This window comes from Girardinichthys multiradiatus, chromosome 7 (assembly GCF_021462225.1).
Source record: "Girardinichthys multiradiatus isolate DD_20200921_A chromosome 7, DD_fGirMul_XY1, whole genome shotgun sequence".
NCBI lineage: Eukaryota > Metazoa > Chordata > Actinopteri > Cyprinodontiformes > Goodeidae > Girardinichthys > Girardinichthys multiradiatus.
Genome location: NC_061800.1, coordinates 41,255,292 through 41,281,712, shown reverse-complemented (window position 1 = coordinate 41,281,712; position 26,421 = coordinate 41,255,292). Strand labels below are relative to the sequence as shown.

Here is a 26,421-nt window from a genome sequence, read left to right as displayed (position 1 = left end):
TCGCTTAGTGAGATAAGTTACTGAAATAAATAAATGTTTTAATATTATAATTTAATAAATGGGTCTGTGTAATGAGGCTTTTGAAAAGCAAATTATGAAGTCATAAACAGGCAACTTATAACAGCTTCATTAAGAGTTTCAGCGTAATGAAGTTGTTACAGTTCTTATTCACTTCCACCAATAAGGGTTCATTTTAGGTTGGACTTCTTTCATTTCCACATCTGATTCGTTTCTATAATTTTTATAACTCTAAATCAAATTAAAAATATTTTGTAATCGTTTTATTCAATGCTACTAAGGGTCCCATTCATTTGTTAGTAGAAAGGCAGAGATGACGTCTCTCTGTTGAAGCATCTTTATTAAGGCTGTGCTGAAGTGAACACAACAAAAACCTGATCAATCGGGAGGATCACTGGGTGTGTCTCACTGATTTTTATGAAGCACAAAGTTTTTAACAAACTGTTTAAATGAGCTGCACCAAACCAAATCTCTTTTTTAATGACTTCTCTTTTTTGATGCCTACAGCTGAAATTTTCTTTCCAATCTGATCAGCTTGGTGTTCTTCATAGATTTCCCTACTTAAAATCCAAACTCTATCTGAACAATGTGTAAATGTTATGGTCCAGAAGAAAAACTAGTTCATAGCTTTTCCCTTAGTTGACCAAGTCCTGTCTAAATTTAAGAAGTGCATTCCCAAACCAGATCCTGTTTGACTTGTTGTGGAATCATCAGAAATATGATTTTCTAGAAAGGCACAAAAATGTTTTATCTCTTAAGGCTGAATTTCTGCAAAAAAAAAAAAAAATTTGACTAACTGGGAAATAAGAAAGAGTCCAGGTTTGTTTCTATGAACTTTTGTCAAATGCATAAAACATAATTGAAGGTTATACAAGATTTCAGGCTTTTTAAGGAGCTTTGCAGTGTGTGTCCACACAGCTGGAACACAGCTGTCTTTAGTCCACCAACAGGGTCCAGGGAAGTTTCATCTCGGTCATTGTACAGTTCTAACATGTCGATGTGACACAAACGGGTCTGAGCAGTGAAATTATAGGTGACAACAATATAATCTGTGCCGCTCCCTTTCATGTCTATCACTTATGGAGCATTCTGGTGCAGATGGAGATGAGCATAAAGCATCAAAAACGGACGGAAAGTAAAATAAAACAGCAGATTTTCCAGTTTTTTTTCAGTCATCTGTGTTTCTGTCTAACAGTGAAGGAGCAGAAGTCAAAAATAAACGCATTAACATTACATCATCTTAATCAGGAAGAACGTTTACAGTTTCCTCTCTTTAAGTTCAGTTATTCATAACCACTGTTTCTACAACAATTATTTACAAGTTTCACATTTTCCATTTTCAGAACTAAATAACATTGAAAGTTTCGGGGTCTGTAAGGAAAAGCTCCTTTGACATGAAAAAACTGGAAGCGGCTGAATGTGGAGGCTTGAGAAGGGGAGCAGGATTACATCACAGGAAGTTATCCAGGAAACAGGAAGTTGACTGCAGTGTTACAACATGACGTTAACTCAGGAACACAACTGGTCCAGAACATCTCCATTACAGATGTTTATCTTCTGCTACTGTTGTCTTTAAATTACTGATTGGTTTAAGCCCTGAAACCTCTGTAGAATCAGAAGAAGCTTGTAGTTTGTTGTAAAATACATCCTATCAGAACCAGAATTGAAAGCAGCTGGAAGAGAAAATTGCTGTTTGGCGTCAGAAGCTATGGAATTGTAGATTTTTCCTGTTTTATACAATCAGCAAATGATGACATGTTAGTGTGGTCCCTGTTGGGACTTATCAAGGAAAATAAAACAACGACAACAAGACTGATATAGCAAACTAAAACCAAAGGTTCTCTACTGTTTGTATTTTAGCAGTTCTTGTTGAATGGCCTCAATCGCCTCTGTATTTTGTCTACATTCTAGTAATCCATTTACAGAGTCATGATAAAAGACATGAACAGGAAGCACAACATTTTTCAACTCTTCACACCAGTTAAATCCTGCAGTGGAATAGTCGACGTCTCTGGTGTGATGCATCAGAACCAGAATCACTGGTTTACCAGACGATGAGACTGGAAAGCAATAAAAAAAAAAAAAAAAACATGTCAAAGTGGTCATGAAGAGCTTAATTTCATTGAAAGAAAACACCTTTTTCTCTCAGTTTAAGTCTGGAAATTTGAATTGTAACAGAAGGTGAAATCCTGGACTTCTGAGACCAATCTGAACCAAGAACTGGATCTAATTCTGTAAAACTGTCTTCGGGTTTGATTGTTTAGATTCTGATGTTACACATGAAATAAAAGCAAACCTTCACTTTTCAGATAACATCTAGTGAATATTATAATAAACTGAAATTTGTATAAAGTTAAGCCTAAAAATATTCATTAATTATTCAGTAATCAATGGAAAAGTCTTCATATAACTGCTGACTAGCTTTGTGCATGTTTACAGATGTCTGTGAAATACGCGTGTTTTATTTGTAATGATTACCAGTGATGGGAATAACGGTGTTAAAATAGTTTTTCAGTAACGCCTAATCAAACTAATTGTAAGCCAATCAGAGGCAGTGTTCAGTTTAGACACGAACAACAAACACACACACAGACCTGCTCAAACTAGCAGATGTAAGCTGCAACAATGGCGGTCTGGAGGGAAAGATTGCGTTTTCAAAGTGGAAGTTCAGACACTACTTTAGTCTCTCTGAGGTAAAAGGCAAGAACGTACAAGTGAAGTAAATATTAAACGTTTGGTGTAAGTAGGCTACTTTTCTTTGTAATTCCACTTTATGCAACTGGCTTGAGAAACCTTAGAAAAAAATCTAAATTCGTTGACATTTTTAAACTTAAACAAAGTAACGCAGTAGTTACTTTCCCTGTTAACTAGTTACTTGTATAGTGGAGTAACTCAGTTACTAACTCAGTTACTTTTTTAAAGTTACATGCCCAACACTGATATTTCTATGCATTTGTTTATATCTAGCTGATTGTTTAGTTAGAAATTCTGATATTTTATCTTTTAGACTAAAATGATATGATGATGTCAACAGCTATTCCCATTTTCTTCTGGGTGCCATTACTAGTGGTTTGTTTCTTTTCAAATGGGCATTTTCTCTAATGGTATATAGTTAACTAGACATATGGAGTCTAATGTGTTTATAATGCATGTCCTACATTTTATACTAGATTGCAGTTCATCTTCCTCCACAATGTGTATTATTTAAAAGAAGTAATGCAACTCTTATCAAATCTAAAAAAAAAATGGTTTCCAATTTGATGTCAAGTTTTCAAGTCTCATGATTCTTTCAGGTCACTTTCCCAGAATAGTAATATTAATAGAAAAATAACAATATTAACCATAACAATAATAACTTATTATTATCGTTATTAATTTATTATAAATGAAGTCTATTAATATTGCGCTGATTAAATCACATAGTAAATAGTAAAATGGTAAACAGGCTGCACTTGTATGGCGCTTTAACAAGTCTGAGGACTCCAAAGCGCTTTATACTACAATCAGCGATCAACCCATTCATACACATTCATACTCTGACAGGGCTGAGCTACATCGTAGCCACAGCTGCCCTGGGGAAAACTGACAGAAGTGGGGCTGCCATACAACCACCATCACCAGGCAAGGCGGGTGAAGTGTCTTAAGTCTTAAGGAGGTTTCAAGATGGACAGTGATTTTAAACTTGATAGTCAAATTGGAGCCACAGTTAAGCCAAGTTTTTACCATTTAAGAAAAATAGCAAAGGTGAAATCTATTCTTTCAAGGTAACTGTTGGAAACAGTAATCCATGCCTTCATTTCATCACGGCTGGATTAATTAGCTAGTCCTCATCTGCACCTGGTTCAAAATGCACATACACATAACAGGGAAGACATTACCCCAGTTCTGGCTTCAGTCCACTGGCTTCCAGTACATTTTAGAGTCCACTTTAAAGTTCTTCCGTTGGGTTTTAAGGGTTTACACAGCCTTGCCCTGCCTCATTTAACCGAGCTTCTCCACCACTACACTCCCGCTCGGTCACTTAGGTCTGTCGATCAGCTGCTTCTGGTCATTTACAGCTCCAAGCGGAAACTTAGAGGGGATGGGGCCTTCTTTATTAGGGCCCCTAGGTTATAAAATGCATCATTCGATAGGCCCCTTCACTGTCCGTTTTTAAAACCTGTCTAAAAACGTATTACTTATTGTCCTTCAACCCAACTGAGACTTGATTTTACTCAGCTTGAATTGGTATTGATTTTATTGTTTGTTTTTAGTATGTTTTGTATTGAGTTCTTAATTTATTGACATTGTTGTGTGTTTATCTGTGTAATTTTATTTGATGTTTTTTCTTATCCTATTTATCCCCGATGGTGAGCACTTTGTTTCAGCTGTGGCTGATGTTAAAAAGGGGCATAAGAGACAACAGTGCAGGACGTCTGAGAACAACCTGATAATATTTTATGGTCCATAAACATCTTGTGAAAACTATGCACACAGAACTGACCTTGAAAGCTGTAAAATGAAAGTAAAGCTTTAAATGTTTTTTTATCACCTCTGGTATTTTCCATGGCTGATTTTACATCTGATGTACGACACAAGCTGACTGGACAGAAGATAATGATGAGGCTGCATTCATCCACACTTGTTTCTTCCACTTTTGGTGATTTTCCTTTGTTGTTCTTCACTGCTTTCATAAAGGCAACATCAGCATCAAAGGCCTCAGCAGTGTTTATGCAGCAGACCTTAACTGTGGGTGGAGTTAGGGAAAATGACCAAACTGAAAAAGATGCTCATCACTTACTTCTGATGATTATTGAAGTTGTACACAATTAGAAAAATAAAAAAGTAAAGATGGACTCACTGGTTGGATTTGACCACTCAGATGTTTTTGATTTGAATGAGTTCATTGCTAATGAGATATAAAAAAAAAACTAATATATATTAACATGCAGTAAACATTCTGGTTAAACTGTTTAACTGATTAACACTAAAGTGAAAGTAAATATCAGACAAGTCTAGTCATAAAAACAAGTAAAAGAACAGGTGAAAAATAACCTCCTTATAAATTAATAATTTAAAATATATTTATTAACTTCAGTTTAGTTACTTTAAAGTTTTTGATTGTGATGGAGTAAATTTAACCAAATACAGTGAATATTTCTAACAAAGACTGTAATATTTTTAGAAGCTAAAATGTTCCAACAGACCTGGAAACCTATTCCACAACTCTTGGAAAAAACCCGAAGAAGATTCATCAGTCTTACTTCCTGATGGTTGAAAGAGAAAGAAGAAGGTCGGTCTCTCAGAGCTGCAGCTCAATAACAGCTGAAACTGAACCTCAAACGTTAACTGAAAGAAGCTGAACTTTAACTGGAACTGTGAGGGTGAAGCAGCTTTTTGTCCCTAAGTATGAGTGTCTGTGTGTGATTGTTTATCTTGCATGTCTGTATAAGCTTATTAACATTTCTCTGTTTTATTATTTATGTGATTATATAAGACTTGATCGATGCCTCTTTATCAAGATGTGAACTAATCTTGTTGCACTCGGCAGCTGTTTGGATTACACTGAGAATAAAATCTCTCCTATTCTTTGCTGCAGTAACTGTAACAAACTGTTTCACTGTGAGATCAATATCTTTTTAAGCTTTAGATTTATTTAAGCCATACCTGTTGGCTCTGCTGAAGGTTTGGGATGATCTTGCTCCATTCCTTGCTCTTCCTGCACCTCATTTACTGATTGCATACCACTAGCACCTAAGCACAGAGACGTTTGCACACAGAGGTTGCCAGTTAACTTTTAGTAGGAACAATTACACAAACAAACTGGGTTAACTTACCTGACTTACCTTTTGATGCAGGTTGATCATCTGCAGAAAGAACAGGCAGTTTTAAGCCTTAGATGATCAATGATTCAGCTTTCTATTTAAATAACATTTAGATATTAAAACTGATTAAAGTCAAATGACTAACCCCCAGTTCTGCCTTGCTGCTGGACCTCCTACACACAGAAGAAACAACCAGAAACAACATGTAAGACAATATTTCAGACTCTTTAAGCATCTAACCTGGCCTAATGGCAACCAGACTCACCATTCTACTTCCCAAGCTCTCAGAACTGGACACATGAACAGAACCAAAACCCGCTACTACAAAACCCTGTAAGCTTTTCTTCAATCATGGACACAAAGTCTTGTACTTTTTCGTTAAGAACCAGTAATCCTGACAGCACGTTTTTATTTAGTTTTAGTCACTGGCATTTTATTAATATACTGAAATTAATTAATCTGAGTTATTATTTTGTGACAGTCAGGGTACAGCACACAAAAATCCTGGTTTGGTGATAACCTCGGTTTTAAAGTCACAGTTTGATACATTTTCTGTAAGCTCCAATCAGGAGGCATAAATAAAAATGTATGGATGTTTAATGTTTTTACTTCTACTCTATTTTTTTTTACTGTTTAATGATTTGTTGTTGTTTTCTCTCATTCACAGATAAGCTACAGATAAGAAATTTGTGGGTTTTCGGATCAGCTGACTGTTGGACACCTCATATAATCTTAGTATGCCATTCTTAATAACTACACAGTATTTCTTTTCTTGTGATGTTGGTTTTTAGAGTTTTATAGTCTTGTGTGCACCTGTTTGCTTCCATTTGCCTTTTTGCTTTGACATCTACACTCCTGTATTTCCCCACTGTCGGACAATAAAGGATTTTTCTAAGAAACATTTCTGAAAATTAACTGGATTTTATCCATTTCTACACCTTCACATAGCAGGCTGTATAGAACTGATTTTAGTGAGTTCTAAGCAGGTGTTTCTAGGTTGCTGGTTGTTTAATTAATACTAATACTATTAATGCGGGTACTCCGGCTTCCTCCCACAGTCCCATGCGTGGGTTCTCACCGGGTACTCCGGCTTCCTCCCACAGTCCAAAGACATGCCTGTTAGGTTAATTGGTCACTCTAAATTGACCTTAGGTGTATGAATGAGTGTGTGCATGGTTGTTTGTGTGTTGCCCTGCGATGGACTGGCAATCTGTCCAGGGTGTACCCCGCCTCTCGCCCGTAGACTGCTGGAGATAGGCACCAGCTCCCCCGTGACCCACTATGGAATAAGCGGTAGAAAATGACTGACTGACTATTAATGCATAGCTTTTGATTGGTCCACCTCTGTTTTTCCATCTTCACTGTAGCTCAATGATTAACCTTAATGTTCCCAAACGGCAGACGTTAGAGATAGCTGGGAGTCCTCTCTGGTTTGTTTTGTTCGGGTGTCACTTTTTAAAAGTATGTGACTGACAAACTTGTTTGCGTGGGCAAAGCTGATCAACAAACAAGGTGCAAATCAAATTACGTGGGTAAAATCTGTTTAACAGTGGGCACAAACTTTTTAGCATCTTTCCCTTCATGAATATGCGAAACATAATGAAATGACTCATATGTGCAAATTCATGCGTGAAGGATATGCAAATGTAATCCTTCACCATCAACAATGCAATTTATTATTTCCTGAAACGGAATTGCTGTTTTTGCATCAATATTTAGCACGTTTGAAAGGCAAGTGCTAATCTGCACGGAAAATGTTGTGTCATTTTATGTAACAAACAAAACTGAATATTTTCTAGGTTTTATAATTAATATGTCATGGTTTAGCACTCTTCATAATTACAGCCAGTAGCACAGGTAATTTACTTTTTTAAATAGGGCAGTCTGCACCTCTTTTGCACCTGTATCAATTGCGCACTCAATCTTTGTAGATCACCCGCAACACGCCCACTTATTACACGTGCAATTTTTATTTTTTGAACAAGCAGTTTAATGATCTGAAGATCAGGCCCGACGTCCTGCACATAAATATTCTGCTTACTATGTTCAGGTATAAAACACTGTTTCCATTCGGTACACGTGTCGATCATAAAAGACTGTACCGTAAACTTTCAGAACATGCTCAAATTCAACATTATTGAGAGGTAATTCTGTGCACAACAATCCATATTTTATCTTAGCATCTTTTTCTGATATCTCCTCTGGAAACACGTGATCTCCACCTTTCACTGGACACCATAATTCACTCCCTACAGCTCAAGAAGATAAAACCTCATCTGATATTTTTCCAGTTTATCCAGTGGATCTGATTGAATTTAATCTCCCTCCAATATTTTTGTCTTGTTAATATTAGTAAACAAAAATTTTGTTAGTTCTACTCACAATATTTATGTCTTTAATTTGAGTTTCATCTGGTTTTCATCTCGAATAAAGGTTATTGAAGAAAAATTGTGGCGAACATTTCTTGTCAACAAATTAACTCTGGTTTAGACGTGAATCCACTTTGAAGGAGAAATCATAATTGATATACAGTACATAGGTTACTGAAGACTAAACCATGAAAACCTTGAGTGGATTCATTCAGATCTACATACACAGATCTATTAACCCTGGAGTTTAACCTTACCTGCTCTATAAAGAAAAAACTCTGACTAAAGAAGCATGACTAGTCATCTTAACTTACCTCAGGAATGTTGATGGACAAATTAATGTCAAATCCACCCATGTTGTTATTAACACTTGTAGCAACTCTTTTGTAAAGAAAACTATATTTACAGTTTGGACAATTCACTTTAGTATCTGGAGCCTGAGGAGACAACAGAGAAAGTTTGTGTTAATATAAAATATCCTGTGGAACTTTAGGAAAGAGTGTGTCCCAATACATCGAGACAGAAGTAACAAAGCACTTCAGGAAATGATGCCAACAGTCAAACATGGTGGCTGCTCTCTGCTGGAAATCCTGCAGGACACCTGAGTTAAGCAGCAAGGCAATGATTCACTAGCCCCTACATGGCTAAATAAAGGTTTTTTTTTAGTAACCTAGTCAAAGTACAGGTGCCATGGCATGACCTTTTAATAGCCCATTCATGCTTGAATCATCTAATGTGGCTGATGTAAACAATTCTCCTAATTATATTTGGCCAAAATTCTTCCACAATGATAAAAACATTCATATCACAAATGGCAGATAATGCGTTCAGGGGCGGCAAAACTAGTTATTAGTTTCAGGTAATTCGTTTTCCCATAAGCCCAGGTTGGTTTGGATTCTTTTCTTACCTTAGTAAGTTACTTTGAAACCTCATTTTGTTTTTACTCAGATTATCTTTGTCTCATTAAAATTACTTTAATAATCTCAAACATTTAAGAATAACAAAAATAAAAACAGATAAAATATTTAAGGGGACGAATCATTTTCATATCAGACCTGAGGTTTGACCTCACCTGTTTTTGACAAGCTAACTTGTCCGTGAAGAACAGAGTGTCTTTGCTCTCTGTGTGAAGATCAATACTGAATTCACCCTGTTCATTTTTCTTCTTAATGAATTTGACAAATGGAACAAACTGAAATTTACATTTTGGACACTTCATTGAGCACCTTCCAGTTTCTTCAGCCTGAGAAAACAACAGACAATTTGTGTTAAAAACTAAGGTGGATGAACAGGTTTTTCTAAACACGGGGAGAGAATCTGGTGACTTTCATTCAACTGGAGAGATAATAATATGTGAGGAAATTAAACTCAACACCAGGAAAAACTAGAAAAAGTTGTGCTGACGTTAAAAAAGACTGACAGCATTTCTATAAAAGTTCCAATGTTGTAAGAGAAAGTCCTACAATCCTACAATCATGATTTCTTCTCTCAGACTTTAACATTTCACAAACAGAGACTTTTCCAAATTCAGATATTCATCGTTTCCTCATTTAACAATAAAAATATGATGTCTTCATCCCTCTAATAACAGGAAGTGACAATGTCTTACCTGTAAATCTATGCTACGTCGTGATTTTTCAGAGCTTGGCTTTGGCTTTTTTCCACCTCCTGGCTGCGTATCCGTTGCCATAGCTGCACAGGTGATTGGTTGTTCAGGTGGACAGAACAGACTTTATGTTGCAAGTTTTATCTTAAGTGTATTTGTCACATTTCACAGAGGCTAAAGATTCGCCCAGGGGACTATTGCTGTCACTGAGGTTGATCTGCCTTCCACACACTGAAATTTATCACAGCCCTGTTAAACATGCAGTCTGATCTCCAGTGAGATCCAACAACCCTGAACAGAATATAGCTTTTCTTAAGATGGGTCAGATCCATGACAGGGTCGGACATGTCAAGAGGTTTTGCAACATATTATGTTATTAGTTTGAAGATTATTGGTATCAGGCTTTTTCACAATGACCATCCTGTGATATTTCACAAACTAACTCAAACTTTTCTATGTAAAATACTCACTTTATAGCAATGATCTCAACAGATTTTTCTCCAGTCTTTTCCATTGTTTTCGTCATATTCCTTAAAATGAAAAGGTTTGTAATGCCATATCGCTAGAAGCCACATGGTTAACTCTGCTTTAACTTACTGTAAGTGTTAACTGATGATGTGTCAAGATTTGAAGTATTTTGGATTATGTTTTAAAGTGTTTTGCCAGGTTTTGTTAGGTGTTTTTCATGCATTTCTTTGCATTTAGCTTTCAAGTTTATCTTGTTCTTTATACTTTTAGTTATTCTTGTTAGTATTTAGTTAAATTATTCCTAGTATCTTTTTTTTGTTTTAGTCATGTTTTTGCTTTCATTCTCTACCACTGCCTCTTATTCCACCTGCTTCAATCTAATCAGTCTCACTGTGCCAAGCTCTATATATACTCTTCTGTTCCTTTTACTCCTCGCTGGAAAACACTCATTGCTCATTGTCACGCTCTTGTTTTGCCTCTGTTTTTCTCATGTCCTGATGTAAGTTTTCTTTCTTATATAAAATGTCTACTGTTCTGCTGCTGCCTGCTTGTCTGCACTTTGGGTCCACTCCAAGAACCACATTCTTGAAAGGATATCAGTCTTTCTGCTCATTAATAGTTTGCTGTTCAGAAATAAATACCTTGCTCCCTTTTGTTGACTTGAGTTGTTGATTTGCAACCTGAATTAAATAATTTGGTTTTAAGCTGCAGAATTTGACTGTAATCCAGCCATTATTCAACTGGGAAATGTCTAAATTCCAGGAGTTGGTCCCTCGAGGACTGGAATTTGAGACACTGACCTTAGATTTAAAATAGGAAATTCTGCTCTTAAATTAAATAGACCTTCATAAATGTGTGGGTCAGTGTCTCACCCAAGGGTACATTGCCATGTTGTGGGGTACTGTGATGGAGTATAATATTTAGTAATAAGTTCAGTTTCAGTTTATTTGCTATTACTCCTAACTTGGGTGGTTTTTGATCAGAATATTGATTATTGGTCACACTGTCTCCCTGTTGTCTTGTTCTAACACCTTTTAGGGACTGCTTGTCTAATGGAAGCAAACACAACAATGTTTCTCCTCCTCTTGTGTATCTCCATCCTCCTTCAGTTTCTCATTGTGGTCCTCATCATGGTTCTCCCTCTGGTTCTCTTCAAGTTTCTCCCCCTGATTTTCCTCCTACTAGACCTTTTGAACTACACCAAAGCTAAAGCCTTTATTATATTTAGAAGTACAGTCACAGACGAGCTGGGTTCAGAGGTACCTTATATTCATTACATTTACTGAGAACTGTGTCAGACATTGTGATAAAATGCTAAAGATATTTTATTTTCAAACAGCAACTGTTATAAACCAGGAGGATAGAAGTAGAACGAATAATAATTTTGAAGAAAATATGCCTGATCTGATCAGAAACTCACCAGCACTCCTGTTTTTGGCTTGGTTGACCTGGGAAGGTGGCTCTCCAGTGGGCCCTCCAGCCTGATTTCCTCCTTCAATATTTTCTTCTGTAGAGACATCCATTTCTTCTGGAGAGCCACAGTCGTCCATTTTGTCTCCCTCAGGCATCTTCTCTGAAGCTGTCCCCACGACAGCATCATAGTGCAGGACAGAGAACCAGAGGAGGCGTCAACTCAGTGGTGGGGTGTGTGTCGGCTAAAATAATACTACCGTTTGCAAACAACCTGCAACACATTTCACCCTACATCTAAAAAAATTTCAATATCTTGGCAAAAGTTTCAGAAAGTAAAACTAATATGTAGATTATTTACGCATAGAGTAAAATATCTCAAGCCTTTATTTCTTGTAATCATGATTATGGCTTGCAGATAATAAGAACCCAAAATCGGGTGTGAGCCACAGTCCAAGTTCTTTTTCTCTTTAACCAAAACGTTTGTAGCCCATGTCTAATATTAGTCTGTGTGTGGTGGCTCTTGATGCACCGACTCCAGCCTCAATCCACTTCTTGTGAAACTCCCCCAAATTCTTGAATGGATTTTGCTTGACAGTCCTGTCCAGGCTGCGGATCTCCCGTTTGCTGGTGAGTCTTTTTCTACCACACTTCTTCCCTCCACTAAATTTTCTGTTAATATCATTTAATTTTTTGATTCTTCTTGAGCAATGACCTTTTGTGGCTTACCCTCCTTGTGAAGGGAGTCACTGACTGTCTTCTGGACAGGTGTCCAGAAGTCTTCCCCATGATTGTATAGCCTACTGACCCAGACTGAGAGACCATTTAGAGGCTCTGGAAACATTTGCAGGTGTTTTGTGTTAATTAGCTGATTAGGGTGTGACACCATAAATTTCCAATATTTAACTTTTTTAGAGTATTCTTTCTGAGACACTGATTTCTGGGTTTTCATTATCTGTAAGCCAATATCACCACAAAAAAACAAGAAATAAAGTCTTTAAATATTTCATTCTGTGTAATAAATCTATATAATAAATGAGTTTTTTTTTCAAAATATGCCATTTTGTTTAGATAGACCTGTATTTGCATCTGCAGGCTGGTACATTAATATTGTACAGGTTCTGTTGGATCTGTTATTATTTATCCAATTCCTTAAACATATTTTGTAATTCTTGGGTTTCAGACTTAGCTATCCAAGAAAAATATTTGTGATAGTTTCCTTATTTCCCAGAGGTGCTAAAATAATATGATAATGCTACAAAAATTTAGTGGTGAAAACAACTGTAAAAATAGCCCAAACTCCCCCCTGCTGATAAAATATTGTAATTCTTGAAACCCTGTTTCTCTTCAGGTAGGATATCTTCTGCTGTGGATCCCTGCCCCACTTAATAAAGTTTTCCTGTTTAACGTGTAAATCGATCAGTATCGGCTTTATCGCCAAGTTTGCGCACACAAACCAGGAATTTGACTCCAGGACACTATATATATATCCTGCCGGAAGAAACTGCCTCTGTGGAGGCTGGTTTTGGCAGACCACCTGAAGGTAAAAGTCTATTCAATTTGTGTGCAGGGTGTGTGCGGTCTGCAGACATATTAGCTGCCCATTTCCTGACCCTTAACCTGTAGAAGTTCTGGATGGAGGAAAGGTCAGCCCTGATGATTCTCTCAGCAGACCTGGTTGTTTGTTGCAGTCTGGACCTGTCCTGTCTTTCTATCACGCTATATATATTTTTTTCTTATTCATTTACTGCTTTGTCAAGATTTACTAACTTAAGAAAAGCATAAATAACTTACACACATCAATAAATAGTGACTTACTAATTATCTGGATAATTTTGAGGTGTATGTGTTTTCTTTAAAAGACGTTTTGAGGATTAAACTGTATGAAATGTGATTTTAATTTAGCTGAAGAAAATCAGGTCTTCAGAACCCACAGAACCTTTAACTACACACACAGAGAAACAACAGAGACCAGAACACTGATAAATATAAGCAAGAGAAGATTACCTGAAGAGCTCGGATCTTCTGGTCGATCCATGTTTCTGGTGTTCTGCAGCGTTTCCGAAAGTAACCGAGTATATAAACCTCCCCATTAAGGCAAGCCGTTTTAACATAAAATCGGCATTACCACACTTAAATTCCAGATGTCTGAAATAGATGTTGACAAGGCAAATTTAATTAAGATATCTCTAAATATATTTTGAGTAGGCAAAATATATTTAGAGATATCTCTAATTGCATTCTGACTAGTAAAAATGACATCAAGGTTACTGTTAAGTTGTATGGGGGCACGAATTCAAGATATCTACAATAAATTACAGACTATCTGCAGCGAATATTTTAGGTATCAACAATTAAATCATGACTAGTCATAAAGTAAATTTGAAATATCTCGCTGTTTGTTCAGAATCTTTAGCTTTTTATTATCATTCTGACTATTCATAATGACATTACTGATATACTGAATAATTATTCTGTCTAGTTCATACATCCCAGATTTACATAGCATTTTGGCGGCATGTTTTTAAGGCATTAAGCCTTACTTGTGTTTGATAGTCAGTTGTCTCCAATGTCAGGGCAGTGGAATTCTCGTGTTTTAACATTATTTTTATGCTGCAGCTGTTTATTTTCTTTCTTTTTTTTTTTTTTTACTGAACTGGTAATTTTTAACAACATATACTTCAATAAATAGACATTGCGCATATGTGAGTTATCTTTTAAAGGTAAATCAACCATTAAATTCCCTATTTTAGGATTTCAGGGACGCTTTACTTTTGACAAAAATCTGGCATTGAACAGCATTGTCTCGCACGTCCTCTATCCCACTATTAGCGCAAACTTTGGCGTAACATCTTCTTCTTTAAGGCCAAGTTCTGGTATGAAAAAGCAACAGCGCCTCCTTGAGTCACAATATACGGTGTCACAGAGAGATTTAATGTGTCGGGAGTCTTCGAGTATAAATTCTCCATAGACCCCGTACCTCTGAGCTCTTTCAATATTGTGGGATAAATCAGATATCTAACAATGTAATTTTGACTGGCCTTAATTGATTTTGAGATATCTTTAATTGTAATTATTAATGTTTGACCCTTGTAATGACAAATCTAGTGATGTCATTTGAGATATCTTGAAAGGCATTTTGATCCGTCAGAATGTAAATGTAGATATCTTAAATTGCCATTCCGAATAGTTAAACTGTAGTTGTGACTAGTCAAAACTCCTTTTCAAATATCTAGAATTTAATTGCAGGTCAGACGAAGCCGATTTTATATTAATTCGGCATGCCATATACCAAACACCCCTGATCACGTGACTTACAGTAAATTGCAGCTATGCTGAACAACAGCGACTACATCCACTTTACTTTCACTTTCAGTCTCACAGTGTGGTTCAATCTGTTCCTACTCTCTTTTAAAGGGATGTTTAAAGGCTTCAGGGGAGCACTGATTCATCAGTGATGAGTCAGCCTGTAGGTTCTCTTAATTCACTGTGTTGAAGTTGGTTCTTATGATTCTGGAGCGCAGAACTGGATGTCCCAAGGGATCATAAATAGAAATTAAATGACCAAACAAAAAATGTTAAACTGGTTTCTGAGTCATGTGGTTTCTCAAGGGTGGTGTTATTTCAGGTGGAAGCTGGATTCCTATTGTTCACTTAGTAGAAAAGACAAAACTGGTGAAGGATGTCTGTATTCAGTAAGGATGTTTCTTTTTCAAATATTTATATGTATTTATGATTTTGTTTGCCTTTAGTCGAATATTTGTTATGAGTAGAAATGTCATAAATTGTCTTTTTCTGCTGGTAGCAGTTAAGGAAAAGGCTAATGTTTTTAGTAATCGATCCATCACCAGATCTATGATTCCTTCTTTTAGCTTCAAAAGTTTAAATCTAGATTTTATTAGTTGTTCTAAATATTTGGTGTCAGAGTCAGAAATAATTTAAAAACACATTTTACTTTGGATAACCTGTCATGATCTATGTGTTTCATTTTCTCTGTTTAGCGATGGTTAAGAATTACTTCTTTCCCCCAGCTCCTGGTAAGGTTCCAGGAACACGAAAACTCAGAACAACTGAGTGTTTCAAATGTTATCTGTGTCATGAGTTTGGTTAAGTTGACATTAAGTAATTTATTCATTTATTTATTGCTGATTAAAACAGTGTTAAATAATCAGGCTGGCATTCTAACCTGGCTGGCTTCATATTTACTGACTGTTTCACAAAACATTTTAATGAAACTTTCATCATATTTTCTGTTTGTCTTTCCAGAGTCCGGTGAGTCATTTTGTTTTTAAAAGCTTTTAGTTACCATTAAAAAAAAAAAAAAAAAAAAATATATATATATATATATTTCTGTGCAGCTCTGGATGAACCGTGGAGAGAACTACGCTGGCTGTAAGTTTACTGAAACATTGACCTGGCTGTTTACTGCTGCTTTATTAATAAACTCAGCTTAAATCTAAATGAAATAGTTGAGGAGGTTAATTTGAGGATACTTAAAGAGGTTAGGGCTCTGTGTGAGAGGTTTTCTTGGGTTTACCTTAGTGAAAAACAAAGTACAGCATTTAGTGAGGGAGTCACATAAAACAGAGAGGAGTTGTCAGCAGATGCCAGTGTTACAATGAAACTATGCCTGACATGCAAATCCAAAATATTTTGACAATATTTCCTCTTGCTGTTGCAACTACATGGACACTACATCTAACATGTTGTTACCTTCCTAATATTTTGCATCCTATGATGGCAGCAAAGAAGCCCAACTTCTATATAAAGAGTGCTAATTCCAGATTTTAGTTTTTGGGAAAAGATTTAAAAAAAAATATATATATATGCCTTACAAATATGTTAACATCAAACCACAACTCTGCAGTTTAAGCAAAACATTTATTTACCTGAGGTAAAAACATCAAATTTGTTTGATGTTTTAGGATATTTAGGAGTTCCCTCTGCACTCCAAAAGATCTCAGTCTCCTAAAACCTTGCCATCCTGCCAGGGAATTGATAATATAAGATTAAAGCTTTTCATTTTGGGGTGAAAGGCTGAGGGTTGTTTGCATGTCGTAAAAAATTAATAAGTGATAGTCTAATAAAAAGTCCATCACTGAAGGTGTCTCTGCTTTTTATTCGCAGTGGAACACTAAAGCTAGAACAATTCCTGTCTGTTTTTATTTAATATACGCTGGTATGAGAAACCAGATTCTTATAACAGTTGCTTGCTGACATACTTTAGGGTTATTTTACTCAGTCAGCAACCTTATGAAGGCTATGGCTACTAGACCAAGACTCAGAAGTTCTGCACCACTTGTTAGTTGCAGACAGATCAGATCTAACTGATGTACTTTATGTTCTCAGAGACAAACAAAAGGATCTCCAGTATGTGCAGCAGTACCAACCTCAAAAAGAGGGCATCACTTACCTTCGAGTCCTGCTGTATGGACCTGTTGGACCTGGAAAATCCAGTTTCATCAACTCTGCTAGTAATGTCTTTCAAGAGCAAATGACAATTCCTGCCTTTGCCGATGCGACAGCCTCCAAAAAAAGCTTCACCAGAGTGGTAAGAAAACTGAGATATCTCTGTTCATTTTATAGAACCCATTCACTCCATCTACAGGAAAAATAAACAGTTTTAAAACTCATTGAACTACAGAGGGTCATGGTGGAATCAGCAACAAGAGGATCAAGGACAGTTGAATAATTAATACAACTTTGAAAAAAAAAATTGTTACCAAATCCAAAAACAGCAATGTCCCAGGGAAAACCATGGGTGGCAAACAGGCTTGGCAATGGAGTGATATGGGAACATCTGAAGCACAGCAATATTGGGCTCATGTACTAAAACTTGCGTAGATTTGCTACTAAAGTCTGTTAAATATGGATGTGGCGACAGTGGCACAGGGGTAATGCTCGCAGCCTATGTGCTGAGGCCTTAGTCCTCAACACAAGCTGTCGCAGGTACGAGTCCTGGCCTGTTGATGTTTACTTGAGACTAAAATACACCCTTCAATCAACCTTTTTGACAGGTGACCTTTGACCTTAAAGGGGGGTCATGGGTGATGGGGGAGGGGAGGCCATGGGGTCAACAGGGGTGTGTCCGCGGGGCGTAACCGTGGATGCTGATTGTTGTCGTCATTAGGGTCGATACCTTAAATGAACCAATTACAACCCAGGGGTGTGTTTAAGGGTGTTATTAATGATCTGTATGTTTTTCAGGCGTTAATACATCTAAAAAAGACATGCATCCTTTTATAGTTTTAAAGGTATACTCAACTTAATGCTGGCCTGTCACATGACATCCTAATAAAATGAACTGTGTAACCTGACAGAATTGTAAGTTCATTTTGCTTTACAGCAGGACCTATTTGCTGAATATATGAGCAAATCAGTTCAAAATAGAAAGACCTAAAAGTAAATAAAGATTGTGCTTCCCTACATTGATGGAATGAGCAAACCTTCCACTTCTGCATCAACACTACAATTTTTCTCCTCAGAATGTTTTCAAATTTACCAATATCACTAAAAGTAACTGCTGTCTGCTCGTCGAGGCCTGCCTGATGCTGCCATCTCCTCCCCAGTTCTACAGCACGGTCATCAGTAAGCTCAGGGTCAGAGACGTGTGCGAGGCTGATTGCAAAGCATAACTGATTACCGGTATTATCTACAATATACAGGTGACGCATTTTCTTATTAATCAGTTCACAGTCTAACGTTCCTGTAGCCTTACGTTTAGACCCTCCTGCAAGGTCATTAACAACCTGAAGAACAAATTCCAGGTTATTATCTACAGGTACATCTGCATTCGATTGTATTAAATCATCTAGAAAGTTCTCAAAAGTAGGCAGGATCATATTTCCATCATCTGTAACAGTAAATGTGACGTGATGATTGAGATTTTCACCCACTAATTCCAGCTGCACAACGTCGTTACGTCTGGTTAAAGATCTTGTGGCGTCGGCTAATTCAATGAGAATACACACGATGTTTATATAGAATGCAGCTAGATCTGGAACGTTACCCGGACAGGGTGGCGGGATGGTAAAAGGTCTCCTTATTTCAATGTTATTAAAACGTTCACGTTCAACAACCGCTGGAGGATCTCGCCCTATTTGATCAGAACTGACTGCTACCTCCGGATTGAAATTCCCTCCATGCTGATCAGCATTGTGTGATGTTGAAGGATTTTGATGAGTGTCAGGTGGAGACGTTGTATTTAAATGTTCAACAGCCTGTTCTAATGAGCGTAAAAAGTCACTGTGCAGATTTTGATTTATTACATTTTCACTGTTAGCAGGAGATGCATTTAACCCGATGTTATCTGCTACTTCAGCATTAACAGGAATTTCATTAAGTTGAGCAACAACATTTCTTTTCTCATTCAGCGCATGTGTGATCTGCCTATCCATATTAACATGAGTATTAGAAGAAGAAGAAGAAGACCCATCTGATTCATTTTGCTGAATGCTGAGTGGAGACGGTGTTCTATTTAAATCTTCAAGAGCCTGATCGAATAAGTTTAAAAAGTCACCGTGCTGATCTTCATTGTGGTTGTTAACAAGAGATGCTTCATCCTCTAAAACATGTGCAGCTATAGGGATTTTGTTAAGCTCAGTTACTACATTTTTTATTTCATCCAGGGCAAGTCTGATTCGGTTATCCATTTATATGAGCATAAGAAAAATCAAACAAACCAACAAAAAAAAAAAACAGCGATCAGTTCAGTTTAAAATCACTTTGATGTCACCAAACTGCTTCTGTAACAGAATCTGACATGCAGCCAGAAGCGTAAGGGATGAGGTTTTATTTCGACGGTCCCGTATGGCCATAGAAACTTTCTTTCTGCGACGTTGATGTGCAGGTCTGGAACGGATCTGTCCTACCATCAACGTTACCTCTGTAAAGAGAGTGAACAACAAAAGAATATATATATATTGAAATAAAAAAATTAAAGCTGAAAAAAGTAGGGGGAATTCAAATTAATTCAGTAGGTATGAATTAAACGTACCGCTCATTAAGGCTCTCACTAACGTTGCTCTGGTATGCAGAGCAGAGAGTCGCTGTCTTTTGGCTGGTGTTAAATATTGTGTAAAAACAAAATAAATCTTTAGCTGTAGCAGACCTGACGCTGATGAGGATGTAGGCAACTCTGAGGTCTCTGGGGCTACTGTGAAACTAAACCTGTTTTTATTGCCAACACACTGAAATGCAAAAAAGAGGTCCATTACCATATTAGCTATTCATTGCACTGTTTCTTTGTGGACAAAACTCAGTGAGCCATGACATGGGGACGCTGTGTCTATAAACTTTACCAAAATCAAAAACAAGAATTTCCTTTTAGAAGCACGTATTAGCAATGATAAACCAGCAAACTTTGATATACATCAGGCCCTGGGGGTCTCACCTGTTCATGAACCTATGTATTGACTCTTTTGGAGCAGGGGGGGGTTGGGAGAGTTCTAATTACTTTATTGCCCTGTGTCACACACTTGGTCAGGAAATTGAATCAGAAGGCTGATGTTGACTGGGATTTCAGTAAGTCTCTCAATAACATTTGCTCTAAGATGAAAAACAAAATGTTTTAGAAAAGCTACAGGTAACTAAAATTATCATTCCTTTTCCTAAAATGGAGTCTCTCATGATTCAAAACAAACACATCCTCGCTAGAGTCAATTTATAACTTGGAAACAGTATACTGAGGGTTCGTAAAGTTTTTCTGTTAATTTCATATTTGTCTTACCTCTTTTTCTCCTGGTTTCCAGTCTGTTGACACAGAAGTGGAAGGTTTTGCTCGTTCCATCGATGTAGGGAAGCACAATCTTTATTTACTTTTAGGTCTTTCTATTTTGAACTGATTTGCTCATATATTCAGGAAATAGGTCCTGCTGTAAAGCAAAATGAACTTACAATTCTGTCAGGTTACACAGTTCATTTTATTAGGATGTCATGTGACAGGTCAACATTAAGTTGAGTATACCTTTAAAACTATAAAAGGATGCATGTCTTTTTTAGATGTATTAACGCCTGAAAAACATACAGATTATTAATAACACCCTTAAACACACCCCTGGGTTATAATTGGTTCATTTAAGGTATCGCCCCTAATGACGACAACCAATCAGCATCCACGGTTACGCCCCTTGGACACACCCCTGTTGACCCCATGACCTCCCATCCCCCATGACCCACTTTAAGGTCAAAGGTCACCTGTCAAAAAGTTTGATTGAAGGGTGTATTTTAGTCTCTTTTACTGCATGTCCTGTCTTATCTCTCCCCCCTATTTCCTGTCTACTCACTTTTGAAACAATGTGAAAAAATACAGACTCCTAGTGCCTGAAAAAAATACAAAATCTTAGGTAAAATCTGTTGAAAGAGTCTAAAGAAAGAGTGGAGAGGCATGGAATCCATGTTGTCCTCTGCTGGTGACATGGCATCCCAAAAACTGATTCATCGACACCAGACCCACCAATAAAAATGACCTAAAGGCTGCCATCAAAGCAACCTGGGCTTCCACAACACCTCAGAAGAACCACAGGCTGATCACCTCCATGCGTCCAAACTGTTCTCTGATGTTCCCTATGTGGCCTGCACAGAACCGAGCTAATGTTGAGTTTAAATTACACCCTGGTGAACTATTTACTAGTAAGATGACACATTTGATGTACTGGACTGTATTTGTGGGTCCAGAGTAAAGAAGACCAGATAACTTTGGAAGCTTTTATCTTCCTGAATATTCATAAATATACTGCAAATGTTTTTTTGGTTTATCACTAATGATAAAATGTTTGATGGAATAATATGACAAAATGTGTAAGTATGTATGAATACTTTTGTTAGGGAATTAATTTATCCATTCAGCAAACTTTCCCAAGTACCAAACTGTAACCATCTAAGGTCACACTGGAACACAGTTTCTTAACATCTGAAGACAAGCTGTAGTAAAGAGATAGCAATAGAACATTGCATCAGATTAGATGAAGATGAGGCAGATCCCATAAAGCCATTAATCTCTCTCTCTCTCTCTCTCAGTATGAGACTCATAAATTCAGCAAAGGACGAGGAAGCTCAAAGACATTTTTCCCCGTGGTCTTCAATGAAATCATGGGTCTGGAAGAGGGGGAAGACCGTGGAGTTTATGCTGACGACATCAAGATGGCTTTGGAAGGTCATGTGATGGAAGGCTACACGGTACAGTATTGTCCACTGCTGGGGCCAGTTAGGGGATTCTTTATGTATGTAAAGGTCAGCCAGTCAGTCAGTTGTTTTCTACCGCTTATTCCATAGTGGGTCGCAGGGGAGCTGGTGCCTATATCCAGCAGTCTATGGGCAAGAGGCGGGGTACACCCTGGACAGGTTGCCAGTCTATCGCAGGGCAACACACAAACAACCATGCACACACTCATTCATACACCTAAGGGCAATTCAGAGTGACCAATTAACCTAAGAGGCATGTCTTTGGACTGTGGGAGGAAGCCAGAGTACCCGGTGAGAACCCACGCATGCACGGGGAGAACATGCAAACTCCATGCAGAAAGACCCCCAGCTGGGAATTGAACCCAGGACCTTCTTGCTGCAAGGCAACAGTGCTACCAACTGCACCACCGTAAAAACTGTTAATCAAAATGCCCTAAAACTGAATTAGTTTCTTGATCTTGCTTTATGGTTCTTTCAGCTGAAGAGTTAGTGCTTAGATAGAAGCTGTTTTTCTGACTTAGTTCAGAGTTAGTGGTTAGTGGTGCAACAACAATAACTAGTAGCTTCTAACATTCCTCTTATTCTGACAGCAATGAAAATGTTTAAACTCTTAATCAGTTGCAGATGGTCACTCACACTGAGCCAGGTACAACCAGAAGCTTGTTTGTGTTAAACAGGGGGTTTCCTCTCCACTGTCACTGCATGCTTATTTAGAAGGAGTCATTGCTGTAAATTCAGTAACTCAATACAATTTGGCAAGCTTTCTTTAGAACACCTTTTACCACTTGAAATAACAAACTGAACTTGGCCTGGTTGTTTTATAACTAGAATCAAATTGGAAAGTATGTAATGAACTTTAAATCTGTCTCTGTGATTGCATTGAATTGACAATAGATTTCCATATATACTGTAAACAGACTATTCAGCAACAGAAAAAAAACATCAGAAAGTAGTTAATAAAACTGATTAATGTGTTTAAATTATTAAACCAGGAAGGTGTAGAGCAGCTGAGTCTATAGAAGGTGACAACAAGATGAGGAAGATAATCATTTTATTTATTTTTTTCTCTCTGCTGTAATTAAGCAGAACAAAGCTGAGCAGCATTAGCTTTAAGTTGTTGGGATGTTTTAAAGGTTTAGTGAAATTCATCTAATAACAGCATATTTTCTTAATGATGATGATGTCATGTGAGTGAACACATTTAAAAACAGCATTTCTTGATTTGATAACCAGATTTTTGATTTTTGAAATGAGTCCTCCTAACACATGTGTATGAAAGAAATATTAAAACATTCAGTATCATTTTTTTATCTCTAATGTTTTCCAGTTCAATCCAGCTTCTCCACTAATCAAAAATAATATAGGCTATAACAGGACCCCATCTGCTGACGACAGAGTTCATGTCCTGGTCTGTGTGGTGTCGGCCAACGCTTCAGAGATTAATCCTTCAGTTCTGAAGAAGATGAAAAGCATCAGAGAAACAGCTACGAACCTGAGTAAGAGCAGAGTTTGCTAACTATTATGGCCTCCTTTCCAGGATTCAGTTTCCTAAGACACATTGTTAGGTGAGGAAAATGTAAAGTGAAGATCAGCACCTCAGCCTGTAGTAAAAACTGTTGCTGCAAGTGTAATCGATCACAAAATTTCCCTTTTAACATGCAAAACTGTTATTCCTTTAGTAATGAACCTAAAACTAAGTGAGTTTCTGTCTCTGCAGGAATTCCTCAAATAGCCATTATGACCCACATCGATGATGCCTGTGGTGAAATTCAGAAAGATCTGAAAAATGTGTACAAGAGTAAATACCTGAGGAAAAAGGTGAGTTTCACTCAGTTTATTCAGAGACAAAACGGCACAATGTTTCAGACTGTAACTGAGACTCTGGTGGTTTTTCAACCAAATCAGTTTCATTGCTAATATGATGGTAGTGCTAGCTTAGCACTAGCACCATGTTTTATTTCTACTGACTTGTGAAAATTATGGTCAATCATTGTCCAGATGAAATTACCACTTTATAGAGGCGGTCTTACGGAAACCAAAAATCAATCAAAATGATATGAGTGCCAGGTTTAAAGCTCTGAAGCTACTTTTAAAGCTGATTTGTCAATTATAACAAAAAACAGAAATATCCAGGGCATCTTTATCATTATAAGTTTTATTAGCACCGTTAGTGTGAGTATTTCGATGGACTGCAAAGAGCTCTGCTCACAGCTACTAATCTGCATTGGACCCATTTTATTTTTAATTTTGGCACCACACTTGGAGTTTAACAGTGACTTTTAAACTACCTGTGGGAAATTCCTGTTTGCAGCACCACTGGTACAGATCAGAGATGCGGTCATACATGTCAAGCCTTCACAATCACCTCCTGCTGTTTGAATCACAAGGTTCATTTTGAAACATCTGTTTATAGAGACAAAGAGACAAATCCTGGGATCTTTGCAGATAAACAGTCTCCCTTCATTGGGATTCTGCACAAGAATGGTCAACATTAAAAGGATGGAAGTTCTTTAGCACTTTCTGACAACTGAAAGCACTTTCCTGCGATTAGTCACTTTCACCAATCCACTGTGGATGGGCGGTGTGGGATGCAGTAGAAATACAACAGAGAGGATCAAGCATTAACTGGAAGAGAGAGCTTTAGTGGCAGAATTACATGGCTCAGAATTACATGGCTCAGAGCTCGCTCTTGTTGTGGAAAACCAGACTGGTTCTTTTATAGAACGTTAGGAACTGCCTCTATCACCAGTACGGCTTTGGTGGAAAAACCTTAAGCGTTGTTTTTTATCTTTCAGATGAAAGACTTCAGTGCAGATATGGGATTCCCTCTGAACTGCATCTTTCCTGTGAAAAACTACATTGAAGAAATCGACCTGAAGGATGATGTTGACTTTCTGATCCTGAGCGCCCTGAAGAAAATGGTCGACTTTGGAGACAACTTCATCGAGAACATCTGTTGAGATTTAAAGGAAACTCTGATGTGGAGGGATTCAGTTATTTGTTACAATAAGGTAAAAACTAAATGAAAATATGTTCAGTAGGTGCAGAAGGTAGTGCAGCATGTCGAAAATAACTGTTTTGTTTGATGGTGGCATTAGTTTATTATCTTTGTTGATGTCTGTGAAAGTGATACCTGATTTCCTGGTATACCATTGTTAAATAAACTCTTATACAGCTTGTTAGTGTCTGTTTCTACGTATATATTAAGAGTGTTATGATGGTGAAAGTCCAGTCCTCCTAGGTTGAGAAAAAAATGGCTCCATTTGTGTTTTTGCCTGGAACTGGTTTTAGAAACACTTCTTTCATCACAGGAAGTTCAACCAACAAACAGGACGCCTACTGCACTCTTAGATCTGGAGATTACCTCAAAGGGAAATCAGAGGAGGAACCAGAACATCTCCAGTATACAACCGTTTATTTTCTTGATCTTTTGTTCTCCTTTATGTCCTGGTGATTTTACACACCAGTCCTGCTTCAGGGCTAGAAATATATCATATATTGGAGTATTATACACCCTGTCACAATACTTTATCAGCATAATAAATTATTTTACATTGGCCATCAAGCTTTTATACTTTTCCATAATTTTCTTTACACAGATGACCTCCTACATCAGACAACTGGCTGAATTGTTTTCTTCTTAAAAACACGAGTTAATTTTCTCCACACAATAATTTCATTACATATTAAATGAAATTCATATCATATTCAAATCTTAATTAAAACAAATATCTCTGCAAAGCAGTAACATGTGGTTTCAAGTACATACAGTCAGTTGAAGTACACTTACATTTAAAATACTAGCAATTGTGGAAGTTACAACACAGCATATGATTTTTTGACTTCACGGCTGTCTGGGTTAAGGGGGAGGAAGAAAGACGACAGTGGTTTTCCCCTCTCCCTGCTGAGAGGAAACAGCATTAAAATTACAGCTCTGCATGTTGGAATGTGCTCACCGAACAGGTTGTTCCAAGCTGTCTAGCTGGGAGTAGCAGCCACATTCCTCCTTGTTTATTGGACCTGCCATGATAGTCCTCGCCTCCATGGACCTCTGTTTTATCTGTGTTTTTCCTTCATCTTCCTAAAGTAACCTGCTGAAATGATGTTCTGCTGGAAGTAAATATTTGTCTTGTCAGATGCTCTGGTCCAAAATGAAGTCATCCTGGCTCCAATGTGTTCCAGACATGCTTGTAGTCAGAATAACTGATCGGATTCAATAAGATTTATGGATAAATATAGATGATTATCATCAGCATAACAATGGAAATCCATCCCACGCTCTGTGATTATTTTACCAAATGGTAGCAGATATACAGTCATATACAATAAGTTAGTATGTGCGTTCTGTTTTTTAGATGAGAAGTACCTTGCAAAAATAACCTTTAAGCAGGTATGAACCATACTTTTCATATTGCCAACGTCTGTATTGATATGTTTTATTAATTGATTTAATGTATATTCTTAAATATCATGGTTTCATTAACTGTGAGTGGAAAAGCATCATAATTAATGGAAATAAAAGCTTGAAAACATCAATCTGAGTGTAATTAGATTATAATGTATT

At 37.2% G+C, this 26,421-nt stretch overlaps 2 protein-coding genes across 8 annotated transcripts; one reads left to right on the top strand and one right to left on the bottom strand.

Annotated features, from left to right (window-relative positions):
- Nucleotides 1-339: 339 nt before the first annotated feature.
- On the bottom strand, nt 340-13,735 carry LOC124871471. Of its 3 annotated transcripts, none has more exons than XM_047370788.1 (12): nt 13,683-13,735; nt 11,686-11,844; nt 9,801-9,883; nt 9,264-9,434; nt 8,506-8,628; nt 5,968-5,995; nt 5,835-5,864; nt 5,665-5,751; nt 5,205-5,264; nt 4,859-4,906; nt 4,550-4,744; nt 340-2,078 (listed from the first exon to the last, which is right to left on the bottom strand). In XM_047370788.1, the coding sequence occupies exons 1-12, from the start codon at nt 13,711-13,713 to the stop codon at nt 1,861-1,863; spliced, it is 1,233 nt and encodes a 410-aa protein (XP_047226744.1). In that variant the 5' UTR covers nt 13,714-13,735; the 3' UTR covers nt 340-1,860. The 3 variants fall into 3 exon arrangements, with proteins under 3 accessions (XP_047226744.1, XP_047226745.1, XP_047226746.1); XM_047370789.1 differs by having other exon boundaries at nt 5,844-5,864; XM_047370790.1 differs by lacking the exon at nt 9,264-9,434.
- Nucleotides 13,736-15,055: 1,320 nt separating this feature from the next.
- Nucleotides 15,056-26,393, top strand: LOC124871592 (interferon-induced protein 44-like). Of its 5 annotated transcripts, none has more exons than XR_007039048.1 (9): nt 15,056-15,370; nt 15,677-15,947; nt 16,034-16,067; nt 17,025-17,226; nt 21,693-21,851; nt 23,185-23,353; nt 23,575-23,675; nt 24,653-24,868; nt 25,169-26,393. XR_007039048.1 is itself a non-coding variant. In XM_047371022.1 (9 exons), exons 1-9 carry the CDS (start codon nt 15,358-15,360, stop codon nt 24,815-24,817), a joined length of 885 nt encoding a protein of 294 aa, XP_047226978.1. In that variant the 5' UTR covers nt 15,056-15,357; the 3' UTR covers nt 24,818-25,034. The 5 variants fall into 5 exon arrangements, 4 of the variants coding, with proteins under 4 accessions (XP_047226978.1, XP_047226975.1, XP_047226977.1 ...); XM_047371022.1 differs by lacking the exon at nt 25,169-26,393 and having other exon boundaries at nt 15,677-15,712; nt 15,942-15,947; nt 24,653-25,034; XM_047371019.1 differs by lacking the exon at nt 25,169-26,393 and having other exon boundaries at nt 24,653-25,034.
- The last annotated feature ends 28 nt before the right edge of the window (nt 26,394-26,421 follow it).

Bases quoted from the DNA above. Each gene is read 5' to 3' on its own strand.
- LOC124871471 (XM_047370788.1), bottom strand. From the start codon at position 13,713: ATGGATCGACCAGAAGATCCGAGCTCTTCAG. The intron at 8,629-9,263 runs GTGAGGTCAAAC...TTGTCTCCTCAG, and splicing joins AGTTAGCTTGTCAAAAACAG to GCTCCAGATACTAAAGTGAA. The intron at 4,745-4,858 runs GTGAGTCCATCT...CTCCACCCACAG, and splicing joins TGAGTGGTCAAATCCAACCA to TTAAGGTCTGCTGCATAAAC.
- LOC124871592 (XM_047371019.1), top strand. From the start codon at position 15,236: ATGACCAAACAAAAAATGTTAAACTGGTTTCTGAGTCATGTGGTTTCT. The intron at 15,948-16,033 runs GTGAGTCATTTT...ATTTCTGTGCAG, and splicing joins GTTTGTCTTTCCAGAGTCCG to CTCTGGATGAACCGTGGAGA. The intron at 16,068-17,024 runs GTAAGTTTACTG...TTATGTTCTCAG, and splicing joins TGGAGAGAACTACGCTGGCT to AGACAAACAAAAGGATCTCC.